General features: G+C 50.7%; 1 protein-coding gene across 1 annotated transcript; it reads right to left on the bottom strand.

Moving 5' to 3' along the window:
• Positions 1 to 4,675: 4,675 nt before the first annotated feature.
• Positions 4,676 to 6,915, bottom strand: LOC135973436 (uncharacterized). Its single transcript, XM_065556570.1, has 2 exons — positions 6,346 to 6,915; positions 4,676 to 5,685 (listed from the first exon to the last, which is right to left on the bottom strand). Exons 1-2 carry the CDS (start codon positions 6,584 to 6,586, stop codon positions 5,012 to 5,014), a joined length of 915 nt encoding a protein of 304 aa, XP_065412642.1. The 5' UTR covers positions 6,587 to 6,915; the 3' UTR covers positions 4,676 to 5,011.
• Positions 6,916 to 17,379: the final 10,464 nt, after the last annotated feature.

Consider the following 17,379-nt stretch of genomic DNA (forward strand, 5'->3'; position numbering starts at 1 on the left):
ACCTATGGCACGTATGCCGAAGGCGGCACGCGAGCTGATTTTCAGTGGCACTCACCCTGCCCAGGTCCTGGCCACCGGTCCAGGGCCTCTGCATTTTAATTTAATTTTAAATGAAGCTTCTTAAACATTTATTTACTTTACATACAACGATAGTTTAGTTATATATTATAGACTTCTAGAAAGAGACCTTCTAAAAACGTTAAAATGTATTACTGGCATGCGAAACCTTAAATTAGAGTGAATAAAGAAAGACTCGGCACACCACTTCTGAAAGATTGCTGACCCCTGCCCTATTCCAAGGCATTAGAAACTGATAGGACATTGAATCAACTTGCACACAGAGGACACAATTCACCTGGAAACTTTACCACACAGGTAAAACCTATTCCGCATCAGGAAACTGAGGGAGGAGAACTAATGTGCCCGGAAAAGCTTGATGTTTAACAAAGAAGGCCTCATCTCCTAGGTTTCTCCTATTGTGGTAGTTAAAAAGGAAAACGAAAACAAAGCAACAAGGCAAGATCTGAATCCGTATCAGTGTGCACCTACTAAACAAAGAAATAAGACCTGAGACACATCATCACCTCGCTATGGATCAGACTGCAGATGAACTAAATGGATCCCAGGTTTTTTGCAGCAGAGTACCACTGAACAGAGCTTCACCAGCAGGGCTGGTGCAAGTATATTTTGCGCCCTAGGCGAAACTTCCACCTTGTGTGTCCCCCACCTCCAACATCGGTTCATTGAGGGGCAAATCCCAACAAGCCTAGGGTTACCATACGTCCGGATTTTCCCGGACATGTCCGGCTTTTTGGGCCTCAAATCCCCGTCCGGGGGGAAATCCCAAAAAGCCGGACATGTCCGGGAAAATAGGGAGGGAGGGCCCGGCGGTGCGGGGCCGGGGGCCGGCGCGGTGCTGGGCCGGGGGCCGAGGGCCGGCGCGGTGCTGGGCCGGGGGCGCGGGCACTTGGCTGGGGGCCGGTGCCGGGGCCGGCGTGGTGCTGGCCCAAAGGCCGGGCCGGGGTCGGCACGGGCACTTGGTCGGGGGCCGGGGCTGGGGCCGGGGTCGGCGCGGGCACTTGGCCGGGGGCCGGGGCTGGGGGCGTGGGCACTTGGCTGGGGGCCGGGGCCAGGGCCGGCATGGTGCTGGGCCGGGACTGGGGGCACGGGCAGTTGGCCGGGGGCCGGGGACCCAGGGCCCAAGCCGGGCGGGAGACGCCGGGGCCAGAGCCTCTTGGCCTGGGCCGGCCGGCCGGCCGCCAAAGGGAGCCGCTCGGCCAGGAGGGCCAGACTGAGCTGCGCTGCACCCCGCCCCAGCCTACCTGCTGCCTCCCTGTTTCAGGCTTCCCGCGAACATTTGATTCGAGGGAAGCAGGGGAGGGGGAGGAGCAGGGGGCGGAGAGTTCAGGGGAGGGGGCAGAGTTGGGGCGGGGCTGGGGGTGGGGAAGGGGCGGGGGTGGGGAAGGGGCGGGGTTGGGGCAGGGCCGGGGCCCCATGGAGTTTCCTCCTTTTTAAAAATTAAAATATGGTAACCCTAAACAAGCCTTTATAGACCCCAGGGGCCAGCCGTGCCCAGGGGCTGCTCCCCAGATGAGGTTCCCCCCTCCCTGCCCCCTGAACTCCCCTGGAGGGTGCACAGCCCCCCCGCGAGCCCTCCCCACCCCACCCCACCCCACCCCAGCGGCCCCCGCCCCTAGTCCACTCACTGGCTTTGCCGGGTTTGGGCCGCTGCAGCAGCAGCTTGGCAGGGAGGAGCTGCCTTCTGGGGGCTCCTGCAGCAGATGCATGTGGGCAGAGGCCCCAGTGCACCCCCCCCGGCTCCCCCCTCGCTGCACTCAGGCTCTGTGGCTCCCGGGAGTGTGAGCCACCGCCGCCCCTCCCCCTCCCGGAGCAGTCTCAGGGCCCCGCGCCCCAGCGGCTGCTCACATGCCCGGGAGCTGCAGAGCCCGAGCGTAGTGAGGGGGGAACTGGGGGGTGCATGGGGGCCTCTGCCCGCATGCATCTGCTGCAGTCTGCAGGTGCCCCCCAGGGGGGCGCCAGGCCACAGCCTGGGCAGGAGGGGCGGGGGGCACGGCTGCTCCCCGCTAGCGGCCCTGCTGCCTTTGCAGGGCTCCTGCCCCCCTGCGCCGCGCCGGCTCCTCCATGGCTGGGGCTCACCACCCCCGCAAGCCCTATGCAGTATTATTAAACTGGTGCCCCTATGCCCGACGGCAGCCTGAGCTTGCAGCCCGGCGGAGGCGGGGGCGGAGAGACAAGGCAGAAAGAACAACAAGATGCCCAGCCTGCCTCACGGTGGTGGAGAGTCACAGTTCCCCGCAGAGACCCCTGTACCCTCTCCCTCACGCAGAATGGACATGCAGAAGGTACCTAATTAAAGGCACTAAACCTGGGAATAAAAAATGTCAGTCACAGGTTTTTTGATATGCCCTGAAGTTTGTCAGACATTTATTTGCAAAAACTTTGTAGTAAGGGTGAGTCAGCTGTCTTGCTGAATACAACCTTAAATATTATGGAATACATGATGCAGCTCTTCTCTGTTTTACATTTTCTTAATCAGTATTTCTAAGCTGATTTTATATTTTAAATGTACGCTTAAGCCTTCATAAAGTAATCATTCCAGATTACTACATATTTAACTCACTGAAACAGCCATTATTTAAAATTAATCAGTCACAGAGGTTTAGTGTGTTCATAACAGTGTTCAATGATTTTAGAAAAAGGGAGCACTAATTTACTTTGTGTGATCTCCATAACAATACACATGTTTATGAAATTTCACCAACTTTAAAAAATATGTTTCCAAAGATTTTAGGCATAACAAAGGATTTTATATCTTACTAAGGTACTGATTTTGCTTAAAACTAGTTCACCAGATAGTCAGAAGTAAAGAAAGGGAAACTCTGTCCAGCTATCTGGAAGCAAAGGGCTGTTGCTTCTTTCAGTGGGAGGAGGGGGAGAGGGGGTGAAGGGAGAAATGGATGGACAGAAAGGACAGGAAGACTTTGGAAGTACGTTTTTTTACTATAGCAATTAAAATGTGTATTTTAGATAAGGGTGGTCTTTTGAAGAATTTATTTAAAAAACCATGTCTGAAGATCCAAGCATTTAAGATTAAAGATGATTGTGCATCTAAAAATCTATGCAAGGATTTTTTAGAGATGTGATTTTATAATCTTCACCAACTCACTAATGAAATATTTTTAAAGCAAATTTTAAACTAAGGTCCTGTAGACTGACATGTTCTGAATAAATATTACAGTCATGCACAACTGTTTTTGTCAGTACATTCAGGCCTTGGCTACACTTGCAGATGTACAGCGCTGTGAGTTAAACCTGACTTCGTGTAGCTGAGTAGGGAAAGCGCTGCAGTCTGTCCACACTGACAGCTGCCCAGCGCACTGTCGTGGCCACATTTGCAGCATTTGCTGCGCCATTGGGATCGGTGCATTATGGGCAGCTATCCCACAGAGCACCTCTTCCCATTCTGGCGCCGTGGGTTGTGGGAAGGGGGCGTGGGTGCGGGGCATTCTGGGTCCTGTCCCAATGCCCCGTGATGCATCGCTTCGCATCCCAGAAATCCCTTTGTTTCCATCCACCTTTGGCGCCATCTTTCAACGGTTTCTGTGCAGCGTGATCTGTCTGCAGGAAATGGAGTCCGAACTGCTGAGGTGTATGCTGACGAGACTCGCCAGCACGTCACATTTGGCTGTCGAACTATTCCTGAAGATCCAAAGTGACAGTGAGAGTGAGGAGTCTGACGATGCTATCGAGCCGCGTAACGCATACGACATGAAATTACTTGTGGCATTCACGGACATGCTCAGCAGTGTGGAACGCTGCTTTTGGGCTCGGGAAACAAGCACCGAGTGGTGGGATCACATTGTCATGGAAGTCTGGGATGACGAGCAGTGGCTGCAGAACTTTCGGATGAGAAAAGCCACTTTCATGGGACTGTGTGAGGAGCTTGCCCCCACCCTGCGGCGCAAGGACATGAGATTGAGAGCTGCCCTGCCAGTGGAGAAGCGGGTGGCTATTGCAATCTGGAAGCTGGCAACTCCAGACAGCTACCGGTCGGTCACAAACCAGTTTGGAGTGGGAAAGTCGACCGTTGGAATCATGTTGATGCAAGTTTGCAAGACCATTAATCGCATCCTACTCAGAAGAACTGTGACTCTGGGTAACGTGCAGGACATAGTGGATGGCTTTGCACAAATGGGGTTCCCTAACTGTGGAGGGACGATAGATGGGACGCACATTCCTATTCTGACACCACCCCACCTAGGATCCGAGTACGTTAATCGGAAGGGGTATTTCTCTATGGTTCTCCAGGCGCTTGTGGATCACCATGGGCATTTCATTGACATTAACACAGGCTGGCCCGGAAAGGTGCATGACGCACGCATCTTTCGGAACACTTGGCTGTTCAGGAAGATGCAGGCCGGGACTTTTTTCCCAGAGCGGAAGATCACAGTAGGGGAAGTTGAAATGCCCATTGTGATCCTTGGAGATCCCGCTTACCCGTTAATGCCGTGGCTCATGAAATCCTACACAGGGAGCCTTGACAGCAGCAAGGAACGGTTCAACTACAGGCTGAGCCGGTGCCGAATGACTGTGGAGTGCGCCTTTGGCCGTTTAAAGGGCCGCTGGCGATCTCTGTATGGGAAGCTGGACTTGGCCGAAAGCAGCATCCCCGCAGTTATATCCGCGTGCTGTGCCCTCCATAATATTTGTGAAGGGAAGGGTGAAAGCTTCACTCAGGCATGGACCTCTGAGGTTCAACACCTGGAGGCTGAATTTGTACAGCCAGAGAGCAGGACTATTACAGGGGCCCAGAGCGGGGCTGCAAGGATTAGGGATGCCTTGAGGGAGCAATTTGAGGCGGAAAACCAGCAGTGATATCTGGTGCCCTGCATGGAAGTGAAGTGCAGTAGTTCCAATCTTTAGGAATCAGTGCTTGCTAAGCAGACAAGCAGACTTGCAGTGCCTGTTTATTTCTTGGGCTAAGAGTCTTTTATTTTATGCAATAATAAAGAATGTTTTCAAAGCCAAAAAATCCATTTATTGAAAAGAAAAAAAAATATTTATTGAAAAGAAACAAGGGGGTGGAGTGGGGAACGGTACAATCACAGATTCGCGTATGTCCTGTCTGGTGTGCTGTGCAGTGAGTGCTGCACTTCAGGATAGCTATACTGCATGGTGATGGGGGTTGAGTGCAAAGGGTAAGGGTCGTGGTTTTCAGGGCTGGGTGGTGAAGATACTGGTGTTGGAGGCAGCGGGTGGCATGAAGAACATGGAGGTTGGGGAAAGTGGGTTGGAGGTGACAGTGGGGCACAATGGAAAGAGTTTTGGGACAAGGGCTGTGGGAGGGGTGGCGTTTGCGGTACTGCTCCTCTTTCTGCATGGCTACCAGCTCCTGGATAGCATCTGCTTGGTGCTCCAGGATGCTTATGAGCCGATCCGTGCTTTGCTGTCGGTGCTCCATGCTTTGCCGCCGGTGCGCTGCGTTTTCCTGGCGGATCCTGCTTTCTCTCTCCCTCCAGTTCTGTACTTTCTCATTCTCTTTAATAGATTGCCGCATCACTTCTTGCAGCTTGTCTTCTTTGCTTTTTCGCGGTCTCTTCCTGAGTCTTTGCAGTCTCTGAGCAGGCGATAAGAGGGATGGCTGAGGTCTCAAGGTTGATGCTGCTGTAGAAGCAAAATGCAACATTTAACAGAGGCAGCATTGTTTATACCAGACAGAGTAATGATTCCCCCCGCACTTAAGGAGTAGAAAACACACAGGATCTACATAATTGCATAATTTTCCCGTCCGAAATAGAGCACACATATCCCACGGGAGCCTCAAAATGGTGAGTAAGGGGGACTGATTGTTTCAGGGCTGCACTGTCCTCTGGGTTTCTGTGCCTTGGGGAGAGCCAACAGTTTCAGGGGGCACCTACACTGAACACTGTCCCAACATTTTCCACAGGAGTTCGTCCTGGGCGATATGTCGCTGCTGAGGGTGACCTGGGAAGCAAGGGAGGGTCTTCTACTGCAGTGCAGCTTCCGTCCTGGCCCATATGCAGCTTGCTTGTGTGCAGCAATGGTCCCCCCCACCCCTCGTGGCACAGTGGCGCGGACACGTTAGCCTGGCTGGGACAAGGACCACGGTGGCTCTCCCGATAAACCTGCGCAAGCGCATTGCACACGTTCTGGGTGAGACATTCGAGGAGATTACCGAGGCCGATTACCGCGATGTGATAAACCACATCAATGCACTATTCCGCATCTAGGCATGCATGCCTAACCCTCCTCTCCCAAAGAGCCCGCACCGAAAAAATTCCTTCCCGAAAAAAAATCGCTTACCGGGAACCTGCTCTTCTGTTTGTCCTCCACCAAGTACCGACCGCTGCGACTGGCTACCTTCCTCCTGGCTCGAGAAGAGCTCCTGGTTGCATGGCTCCAGGGATTCCGGGGTGTCTCCATCTGGCCCACCACCCTTACTCCCGTTTTCTTCCTCCTCCTCCTCACCCCCGCCCCCCCACCGGCTCTGAAGTGTCCATGGTGGTGCTCGGAGTGGAGGTGGAGTTAGCCCCAAATATCGCATCCAGCTCTGTAAAATCGGCAAGTCGCGGGGGGAGCACCCGAACGGCTGTTCGCATCGTGGGCTTTACGGTAGGCACTCTGCAGCTCCTTCACTTTAATCCTGCACTGCAGGGCATCCCGGTCATGGCCCCTTTCCATCATGTCCTTTGATACCTTCCCGAAGGTATCGTAATTCCTACAGATGGAGCGCAGCTGGGACTGTACAACTTCTTCCCCCCAAACACTGATGAGGTCCAGCAACTCGCCATTGCTCCATGCTGGGGCTTGCTTAGCGCGTGGAGGCATGGTCACCTGGAAAGATTTGCTGATAGCACTCCACGCCACGCTGGGCTGAGCAAACAGGAAGGGGATTTTTAAAATTCCCAGGGAATGTAAAGGGTGGGTCACATGGTTGGTTACCTGAGGCCAGGGCAGTAGAGTTTGAACTGATGACCAGAGTGGCTAGAACAGGCATTGTGGGATACTGCCGAATACTTCTGGAGGCCAGTCACAGCGCATTGGGCGGCCACACTGGCACCGCAGTACTGCAGCGCAATACACGCTATTCCTCTCGGGGATGTGGAGTACATGCAGCGCTGCAACCACGGAGATACAGCGCTGCAAATGCCTTGCCAGTGTGGACGGGGAGTGAATTACAGCGCTGGGGGTGACTTTACAGCGCTGCAACTCGCAAGTGTAGCCAAGTCCTCAGAAACTGACAGTAGATGCCTGGGGGTTGGCAAATGCCTGTTAAATGTCTTCATTACCCCTTGAATGGCTCTTTAACAGTTTCAGTGTTGTGCTAATAGGTCTGGCAGGTTGGAGACTGTTTCTCTTTTAACTACTATCAGAGGGGTAGCCGTGTTAGTCTGAATCTGTAAAAGGCAACAGAGGGTCCTGTGGCACCTTTGAGACTAACAGAAGTATTGGGAGCATAAGCTTTTGTGGGTAAGAACCTCACTTCTTCAGATGCAAGTAATGGAAATCTCTAGAGGCAGGTATAAATCAGTGTGGAGATAACAAGGTTAGTTGCTAGCAGTTTCTCCTCCCTTGGTGTTCACACCTCAACGGCTAGCAGAGCACCTCACCCTCCCTGATTGAACTAACCTCGTTATCTCCACACTGATTTATACCTGCCTCTAGAGATTTCCATTACTTGCATCTGAAGAAGTGAGGTTCTTACCCATGAAAGCTTATGCTCCCAATACTTCTGTTAGTCTCAAAGGTGCCACAGGACCCTCTGTTGCTTTTAACTACTAGATTCCCTTCCCAGGAAGACTCAGAGCCTGCAGGAAGGGTCAGAACAGGGATAGGAAAACCAGTAGGGTGGACACTAAGACCCAGTGGTGCCCCAAATTTTCAGGTACCCTACCCAGCTGCCTATGCCCGAGGACGGCCCTAGGCGCCCCCAACTACTTGCCGCCCTAGGCCCCTGCCTAGTTCGCCTAGTGGTTGCACCGGCCCTGTTCACCAGGAGTTCAGATCCATAACACTCATAACACATGAATGCCTGCATTTGCTACAAATGATTTTAGAATCTCTCTTCTTTCAAAACACAATCTGTGAAGCCTTAGGGCCATCTGGAGTTCTAAACACCACAGCATACAGGAAAACATCTGAAGAGCATAATTCTCACCTCATAGCCATGTTACTTCATAAACACAACATCACACTAAGTGCGCAAGGAGTACGAGAGGGGATTTTTCAGGCATAGTTTTGTACTATCACACAGGCAAGCTCAGCCATACAAAAGGTAACCACACAGAAGTACAAAGCTTGCTAGACCTAACGGACTTCTGCGACTGTTGTGTCCCACATTTGGTAAATATCACACAACTTATTTGACAGCTCTCCAGCAATGATGAGCACTGACCATGGGCAGGTTCACACACTACACTCAGAGGCTTGTCCTAGTGAGACTTATGGTCAGCCATCAGCCCATACAGCTTGTGCATGATGCTCTAGTACAAAACTTTCACTATTATTTAAATAGCTGCCCAGGAAACAACAGACCTGCAGTCTGTCATAGAAACTGCAGAAGCTCATGTAAATTTCTTGACCTGTGCCATCTGTAAAGCAATGACTCAATAACAGTTATGAGCTGCCACTGTGTCAGACAGCTGGCTGGATGCATTCTGTCATTCAAATGATGCAAGACAAGTATCAGCACAGGTCAATTGCATCAGACTCTGGAATCACAGGAGACATGCTGCTCCACACAAAAGATGAAATCATGCTTGCTCCTGTGTACTACAAGACTTGTTCTCCTTTGCTCCCTGTGGGGACTGTGTCATTGATGGTCTTCTCAGCTAGATCAGTGTATTGTAAAAAGCAAATTCCTACTGTGAGAAAAAGACTGGATTCTGTGGACTGACAGTTTAACAGAACTCAATATAAAATCCTGCCAGTTATTCCAGTCTGCTATCACTCACAATCAAACTTCTCTAGTACATGTTGGCTGGACATTAGTGTGGACTTCTGTGATTTCTTCAGTGAAAGACTTCTACTGGCTATCAGTCTGCCTGACTGTCAATCTAACAAGATATACATAGTGACCCAGATACAGCGCCCCAAAATACAAAATTTCAAAACACATTCAAAATCAAATTCACACATCAGTGACACCAAGGGCTACTTCCCAACCCATCAAAAAGAAAATAAGCAATCCTCAGCTATCTCCATCCCATCATTAAAAAGCCTGTGGAAATAGAAAAGCTTTACAACATGCCTGGAAGATCAACAAACACAAGCTGTATTGAAGGGAAACTCTGAAATACTCTTTTGGTTCAATAAACTATGCAAGCATTGCCAATAAGTAAAAAGATCAGAACCACTGTGAAACTAAGACCCGGAGGCTCTCCAGATGGAAGTTAAAGATCCCATGGTAACTTTTGGAAAATGTTGAGGATCAGTTCAATATTCACGGTATACTTCAAGAGCTCCTGTTGCAGGAGCGAGGCCCCTAGAAGTTGGGAGGGGGGGGAACAAACTGTTTAGTGGCTGCCTCACAGAGCCCCGTGTTGGCCTTACAGCAGCCCTGCACATAGCCCCACATCTCAGTTTCCATTCTTGGATCCACCAAATCAGTGGCTCTCATCCTTTCCAGATGATCGTACCCCTTTCAGGAGTCTGATTTGTTTTGCATACCCCCAGGGCCGGTGCAACCACTAGGCGAACTAGGCGGCTGCCTAGGGCGCCTAGTGGTTGAGGGCGTCTAAAAGCCCGCTCAGGTGAGGAGGTGGAGTGGAGGTGAGCTGGGGCGGGGAGGGCCGTCCGCAGTAACGGGGGGGGGCACACAAGGGAACCACTCCCCGCCCCAGATCACCTCTACTCTGCCTCCTCCGCTGAGCACACAGCCCCACTCTAATTCTCCTCCAATCGGCGCTGCAAGCCTGGGCGGGGAGGGGAGGAGAATTACAGTGGCGCTGGCGTGCTCAGCAGAGGAGACGGAGTGGAGGTGAGCTGGGGCGGGCTTCCCGGGCGGGGTTAGCTGCCGTTGGGGGCGGACTCGCCGGGCAGGGTTAGCTGCCACAGGGAATGGGGCTCCCTGGGCGGGGTTAGCTGCCGCAAGGGGGGGGTAGCTGCTGTCGGGGGGGGCGGCGGGCTCCCCAGGTGGCAGGCTAGTGGGGGCGCAGGGGGGCATGGTTAGCTGCCACGTGGGGGCGGGGTTAGCTGGGTGGGAGGCTGGCGCAAGGTGGAAGTTTCGCCTAGGGCTTTTCAAGGTAATACTGTTGTGCCATAACAACTCAAAAGCTCGAACCATTAGATTTCTGTTATATCACAGACCCTTAAAGTTTAGTTTCCCATTTGTTTTTATCAGCCCACTATTAGTTTATGGTTGAGTTACAAATTGATTGCTTCCTTTAGCTTGACATTAATTCACTTTCAATCAATATGCACAAGTCCCTCAATCATGTACTGCTTGAGTTATAGCTTATGCCATGCAGCATGGGGTCCACACACCATTGGAGGGCTCCTCCTGGTTGTTCTGGGGATTAGCTGGTTTCAGGTCTAATTCCCCCTTCTGTCAGTTCCTCACCCTATGGTCTTTTTCTTTCTCTGGGACTCAGCGTGCTCCTTCTTCATGACTCAGCCCTCCAACCACGTCACTATAGTCCTCCCTTCCGGGGGGTCACAAAGTCTCCCCGAACAACCATCCTAGCCCATCTGCATTCCACTGCCTGGTACGTGCCATTTCCTCAGTAGCTGGTAGGGGAACCTCAGCCCTTCCACTACTCCAAGCTTGAGTCCAGGGACCCTATACTTGCAATTGTGGCCCACCGTCCCTCAGCACTGGTTGCTCTTTCCCTGGACTTCTTCCTACTTCTCAGCTCTACCTTCTGGCTCCCCAACTCTGTGGGTTTGCCAGCCCAAATGCCCTCCTCCCAGGGAGAAATTGCAGGCTACTTGGCACTGTAGTCCCCAAACACATCTCCCTTCTCTCAGCTTCCTGGCTTTACCCTAGCTCCCCACCACACACTTTCGTCTCAGTTGGACTCCATCAGCATTCAGGGGCTTACTTAAGCCACCTATTTCCCTTCAACTCTGGCCTATCCAGAGCTGCCCAGAAGGGAGGGGCAAGTGGGGCAATTTGCCTCAGGCCCCGGGCCCTGCAGGGGCCCCCACGAGAATATAGTATTTTATAGTATTGCAACTTTTTTTTATGGAAGGGGCCCCTGAAATTGCTTTGCCCCAGGCCCCCTGAATCCTCTGGGCGGCCCTGGACCTATCTGGTTAACTGGTCCCATCTCAGCCTCATTAACCCCTTCCAGACTGGTGTGGGGGTGAACCAGGGGTTGGTCCTGGCTGGGCCACGTTCCACCCACTTCGCATCCAGGCCCACCCAAATCTGAGCAGGGGTGTAGTGCAGCTACAGCAGGCCGGAACTCGGGCACCTGAAATCCAGAATGGAGTGCGGGCAGGGCTGGAGCCCCCCGAATCTACAGATTGGGAGGGGGTGAGTTGTCCCAGGCAAGGGGTGTGTGCCTGGTGGGGGAGGGTCTGGGCAGGGCTAGTGCTGGGGCCAGAGTGGAGCCGGGCCTGGCACCTAGGCGCATGACTGGGCTGGCCATGGGCAGGCCTCCAGAGACTGGGGCAGCAGCGCGCGGTGCAGGACGCACAGACACAGCAGCAGGACAGAGGGACATGGCCCGCCAGGCAGACAGACACCGAGCTGGATTTGGGAGCTTGAGTGCCGGGGTGGTCCGCCTTCATCTCATGGGCATGCCCCACAGCCTGTGCGCCCTGGGCAGCCTTGTCTTCTGGTGCCTGGGAGCAGTAAGGACTGGCTGGAGTAGGTGGGGGGGAGGTGGGCCTCCCGATCACTCCTGCCTCCCTCCCCAGGTCCCCAGATCCCTCCTGTGCCCCCAGTCCTGTCCCTGTACCCCCAGTGCCAGGCTCTGCCATGCTCCCCAGTTCTGCTGCCTCACTCATGTCTTGTGCCCCCCTGAGTCCTGCCCCTTCCCCCCAACTCCAGACCTTTGCCTCTGCCCTCCCCCATCCAGCCTCTTCCTTCCCTGCCCCAGTTTTCCCTCCCTGCTCTGGATAAACTTTCCCTCTTCCCAAGATGGTGAGGCTCAGAGAACCTGTTTCCCTGACTGGGTACCTTTCCGGGGATGTGGGGTCGTAGCCTTCAGACTCTACTCAACTGAAGGAGGGGCGGGGTCAGTGCCTATTATCCCCCCTCTGCCCTAAGGAATGTGGGAATTTCAGCCCGAAGGGGTGGGAACCTCTTTTACCCAAGCAGCTACCCACACTGGCACATGGGGGTGGGGTCCTGGCCCCATGCGTGTGCCCAGCTCGGCAGGTGAAGCCCTGTGTCTGGGGGGACCAGGGCTAGATAGAGGGCGTGGCATGGGGGCGAAGCTGAGCTAACACAATCTGTCATTGCCCACCCGCCCAAAAGTTGGGGCCCACCCAAATTTCCATTCCTAGCTATGCCACTGGGGTGAACACCCCATCATACCAAGTAACTCAGGTGAAGGCCTGCACTATGCCCCAGTGTTAGCTTCAGTTGTGTTATCTCAGTCCTGAAAGAACCAGTGTAACTGCTGGCTGATGCAGGGTTATAATAATCAACTTAAATCAATCCTCCGATCCTACTCCACAATGCCCAACAAAGCCTGTGCCTACACTAGCACTTTTGTCGGTAAAACTTTTGAAAAACACACCCCTTGACTGACGTAAGTTTCACCGACAAAAGGCTATTGTGGACTGTGCCACTCATTGGGGGTAGTTTAATTATGCTGACGGGAGAGCTCTCTCCTGCTGGCATAGAGCAGCTACACGGCTGTAAGGTCCATAGTGTAGACAAAGCCAAAGTTGCCTATCTGGCCATCAGCCCATTTCTTTCATCTCCCTCAGCAGAGACCACACTCAGTGAAAGATGTAGGTCATGCATGTGTGAATGCAAGTGGGGATACAAACCATTGTGTTAACTTTAATTGAGCTACAAAACATGAGATAAGAACAATCAGTCTAATTCTGTAGTCTAGATAAGGCCCTTGATGATGTTGATACCTAGCTCTTATATAGCACTTTTCATCAGCGGATCACAAAGAGTTCACTATCACATTCCTGTTGAAGGAAAAGGCCCAGGTAGGAACCGTTGCATGGTGGAGATGAATGCGTGGTTATGCAGGTGGTGTCGGAAAGAGAGATTTGGATTCTTCGACCATGGGATGTTGTTCTGAGAAGAAGGATTGCTAGAAAGAGATGGGATTCACCTAACGAAGAGAGGGAAGAGTATCTTTGCAGGTAGGCTTGCTAACCTAGTGAGGAGAACTTTAAACTAGGTTCACTGGGGGACGGTGACAAAGCCCTGAAGTAAGTGGGGAAGTGGGATACTGGGAGGAAACACAAGAAGGAGGGTGCCACAGGGGGGTGCCTCCTGATTCATACTGAGAAAGCAGGGCAATCGGCTACTTATATTAGGTGCATGTGCATGAATGCAAGAAGCCTGGGAAACAAGCAGGAAGAACTGGAAGTCCTGGCACAGTCAAAGAACTATGATGTGATTGGAATAGCAGAGACTTGGTGGGGTAACTCACATGACTGAAGCACTGCCATGGATGGATATAAGCTGTTCAGGAAGGACAGGCAGGGGAGGAAAGGTGGAGGAGTTGCACTGTATGTAAGAGAGCAGTATGATTGCTCAGAGCTCCAGTATGAAACTGGAGAAAAGCCTATTGAGAGTCTTTGGGTTAAGTTTAGAACTGAGGGCAACAAGGGTGATGTCATGGTGGGCATGTGCTATAGACCACCGGACCAGGAGGATGAGGTAGACGAGTCTTTCTTCGGACAATTAATTGAAGCTTCCAAAACACAGGCCCTGGTTCTAATGGGGGACTTCAATCACTCTGACATCTGCTGGGAGAGCAATACAGCACTGCACAGACAATCCAGGAAGTTTTTGGAGAGTGTTGGGGACAACTTCCTGGTGCAACTACTGGAGGAACCAACCAGGGTCCATTCTCCTCTTGACCTGCTGCTTACAAACAGGGAAGAATTGGTAGGGCAAGTAGAAGTGGGTGGCAATCTGGGCAGCAGTGACCATGAGATGGTTGAGTTCAGGATCCTGACAAAAGGAAGAAAGGAGAGCAGCAAAATATGGACCCTGGACGTCAGAAAAGCAGACTTTGACTTCCTTAGGGAACTGATGGGTAGGATCCCTTGGGAGGCTAATATGAGGGGGAAAGGAGTCCGGGAAAGCTGGCTTGTATTTTAAAGACGCCTTATTGATGGCGCAGGAACAAACCATCCCGATGTGCAGAAAGAATAGCAAATATAGCAGGAGACCAGCTTGGCTTAACAGTGAAATCTTTGGTGAGCTTAAACACAAAAAGGAAGGTTACAAAAAGTGGAAACTTGGACAGATGACTAGGGAGGAGTATAAAAATATTGCTCGAGCGTGCAGGGATGTAATCAGGAAGGCCAAAACACGACTGGAGTTGCAGCTAGCAAGGGAAGTGAAGGGTAACAAGAAGGGTTTCTACAGGTATGTTAGCAACAAGAAAACGATCAAGGAAAGTGTGGGACCCTTAATGAATGGGGGCGGCTACCTAGTGACAGATGATGTGGAAAAAGTTGAAGTACTCGATGCTTTTTTTGCCTCGGTCTTCACAGACAAGGTCAGCTCCTACACTGCTGTCCTGGGCAACCCAGTATGCGGAGGAGGTGAGCAGCCCTCAGTAATGAAAGAACAGGTTAAGGGCTATTTAGAAAAGCTGGACATGCACAAGTCCATAGGTCCAGATCTAATGCATCTGAGGGTGCTGAGGGAATTGGCTGATGTTATTGGAGAGCCATTGGCCATTATCTTTGAAAACTCATGGTGATCGGGGGAGGTCCTGGATGATTGGAAAACGGCAAATATAGTGCCCATCTTTAAAAAACGGAAGAAGGAGAACCTGGGGAACTACAGACCGGTAAGCCTCACCCCAGTCCCTGGAAAAATCATGGAGCAGGTCCTCAAGGAAACCATTTTGAAGCACTTGGAGGAGAGGAAGGTGATCAGGAACAGTCAACATGGATTCACCAAGAGCAAGTCATGCGTGACCAACCTGATTGCCTTCTATGATGAGATAACTGGCTCAGTGGATATGGGGAAAGCAGTGGACGTGATATATCTGGACTTTACAAAGCTTTTGATACGGTCTCCCACAGTATTCTTGCCAGCAAGTTAAAGAAGTATAGATTGGATGAATGGACTATAAGATGGATAGAAAGCTGGCTAGATTGTCAGGCTCAATGGGTAGTGATCAACGGCTTGATGTCTCGTTGGCAGCCGGTATCAAGCGGAGTGCCCCAGGAGTCGGTCTTGGGGCTGGTTTTGTTCAATGTCTGTATTAATGATCTGGATAATGGGATGGATTGCACCCTCAGCAAGTTCGCAGATAACACAGTGGTGGGGCGAGCTGAGGCAGCGGGGGAGGGGGAACAGCAGGGGAGGGGCCAGAGCGATCCTCCTGGGGCAGGAGCTCAGGGGCCGGGCAAGAGGGTCCCGCGGGCTGTAGTTTGCCCACCTCTGCACTAGACCATGCCAATATCTATTTTGTGTTGCAATGGTGCTAAGAGGTCCCACTGTGCTAGGTGCTGTACATATATAATTAGTGGGAGATAGTCCCTGCCCCACAGAACTTACAATCCAGATGTACAAGGCAGACAAACGGTGAGAAAAAGAAAGTTATTATTATTCCCATTTTACAGATGGGGCACTGAGGCCTAGAGAATAAGAGACTTGCCCATTGTCATACAGGAAGTCTATGGCAGAGCTGAGAAATGAACCCAGATCTCCTGCGTTCCAGTGCACTAGGGGACCACCTGACCGTCCTTCCAAAAACTCATTTAAAATTATCATGACCACCAACCCATATCAAATACATAGCAAAGTTCTTTATGCATCCAAACTCCTATTTATCTGTATAACTTCCACATCCCCTGACTTAATAAACAATGTTTATGCTGTACTGTATTATGTTGCAGTGTTGTACTATTCTATTGCATGCTGGTCTATTGTCATATTGTACTATTGTGTGGCATTGTTTTATACAGTTGCATTAGGTTGTATTTAAATCAAATTTAAAATACTTCATTGGCACACCACGCAACTGTTGCCAATGTGCAAAAAGTGGACAACAGTTAGGCAGCTGGTATGCTGAAACCACAGCCTAGCATGCTGACCAATATCATCTCTTTGTTGTCACATATGATCTCTGTGAAAGAAAAGTTTGCAGGGGAAATTGTTTCAGGCCATCAAAATGGTTTTTCCAACAAAATTGAAATGTTTCATCTTCCTTTTATTTGACATATATATTATTGTATTATACTATATAATACAACATTTAAAAAAATCAATATGAAAAGTTGTTTCAAAAGAAAAAGTTGAAATATTTTGTGCTGAAAATATACAAATAGGACATTTTAACATTGTTGGAATTTTTTCCCCTTTATTTCTCCAAAACAAAATTTCAGCAAAATTGATATGATTTCACAAAGCGTTTCTGTTTTGACAAACTGCATTTTCTGACAGTTCCATCCAAGTTTTTATGATCATCTCTAGTCTCAATGTTTCCTCGTGTCCCCCTTCTCTTTCTGTCTCCACCTGTTGCCTCTTGTCTTATACTTAAATTATGGATTTATTTAAGGGCGGGACTGTCTTTTTCTTCTGTTTGTACAGTGCCTAGCACAATGGGATCCAGGTCCATGACTGGGGCTGCTAGGTATACAGTAGTAAAAATTAATAATAGTGGACAAAACTCTTGTTTCTCTGCCAGGTACAATATATCAAGTATCTATCCAAAATAAGGGCATTACAGTGATTGGTATTCCCTGTCTGTGTTTAGCATGACTGTTCTTTTCTGTTCCAGAGGCAGTGCTATATGGCTTAATGGTATCTCTGTCATTCTTGTTTGTGTGTTCATCATTGTATGTATTATATTTTACTTGGTTGTTGTCAGTGAACTGTGTTGCAATGATCATTGCAGGATATTGCACTCTATAACTGGGTGGCTCTGCTGTGTTTTTCTTCTAACCATGTTACTACTGTACTTTTATGAACTATCCTGGCATATTGTATTGCTGCACTCCGCCTATTCGTTTTATTGTACTGGGTGGCTATATGGTATTTTAGTACACCCTATTTTAACACTATGACGTGTTCTGCTGTTGTATTCTATTGCATTGTTCTGTCCTGTTGTGTTCTCCTGCATCTCGCGGTGCTATTGTGTAGAATTACGCTGCCCTGCTGTACTGTGCCTCGCCTCACAGTTTTAGAAATAACCCCAAACTGCTTGCTGTGCTGCTGTGATCCTTTCT

Source organism: Chrysemys picta, chromosome 9 (genome assembly GCF_011386835.1).
Source record: "Chrysemys picta bellii isolate R12L10 chromosome 9, ASM1138683v2, whole genome shotgun sequence".
Taxonomy (NCBI): domain Eukaryota; kingdom Metazoa; phylum Chordata; order Testudines; family Emydidae; genus Chrysemys; species Chrysemys picta.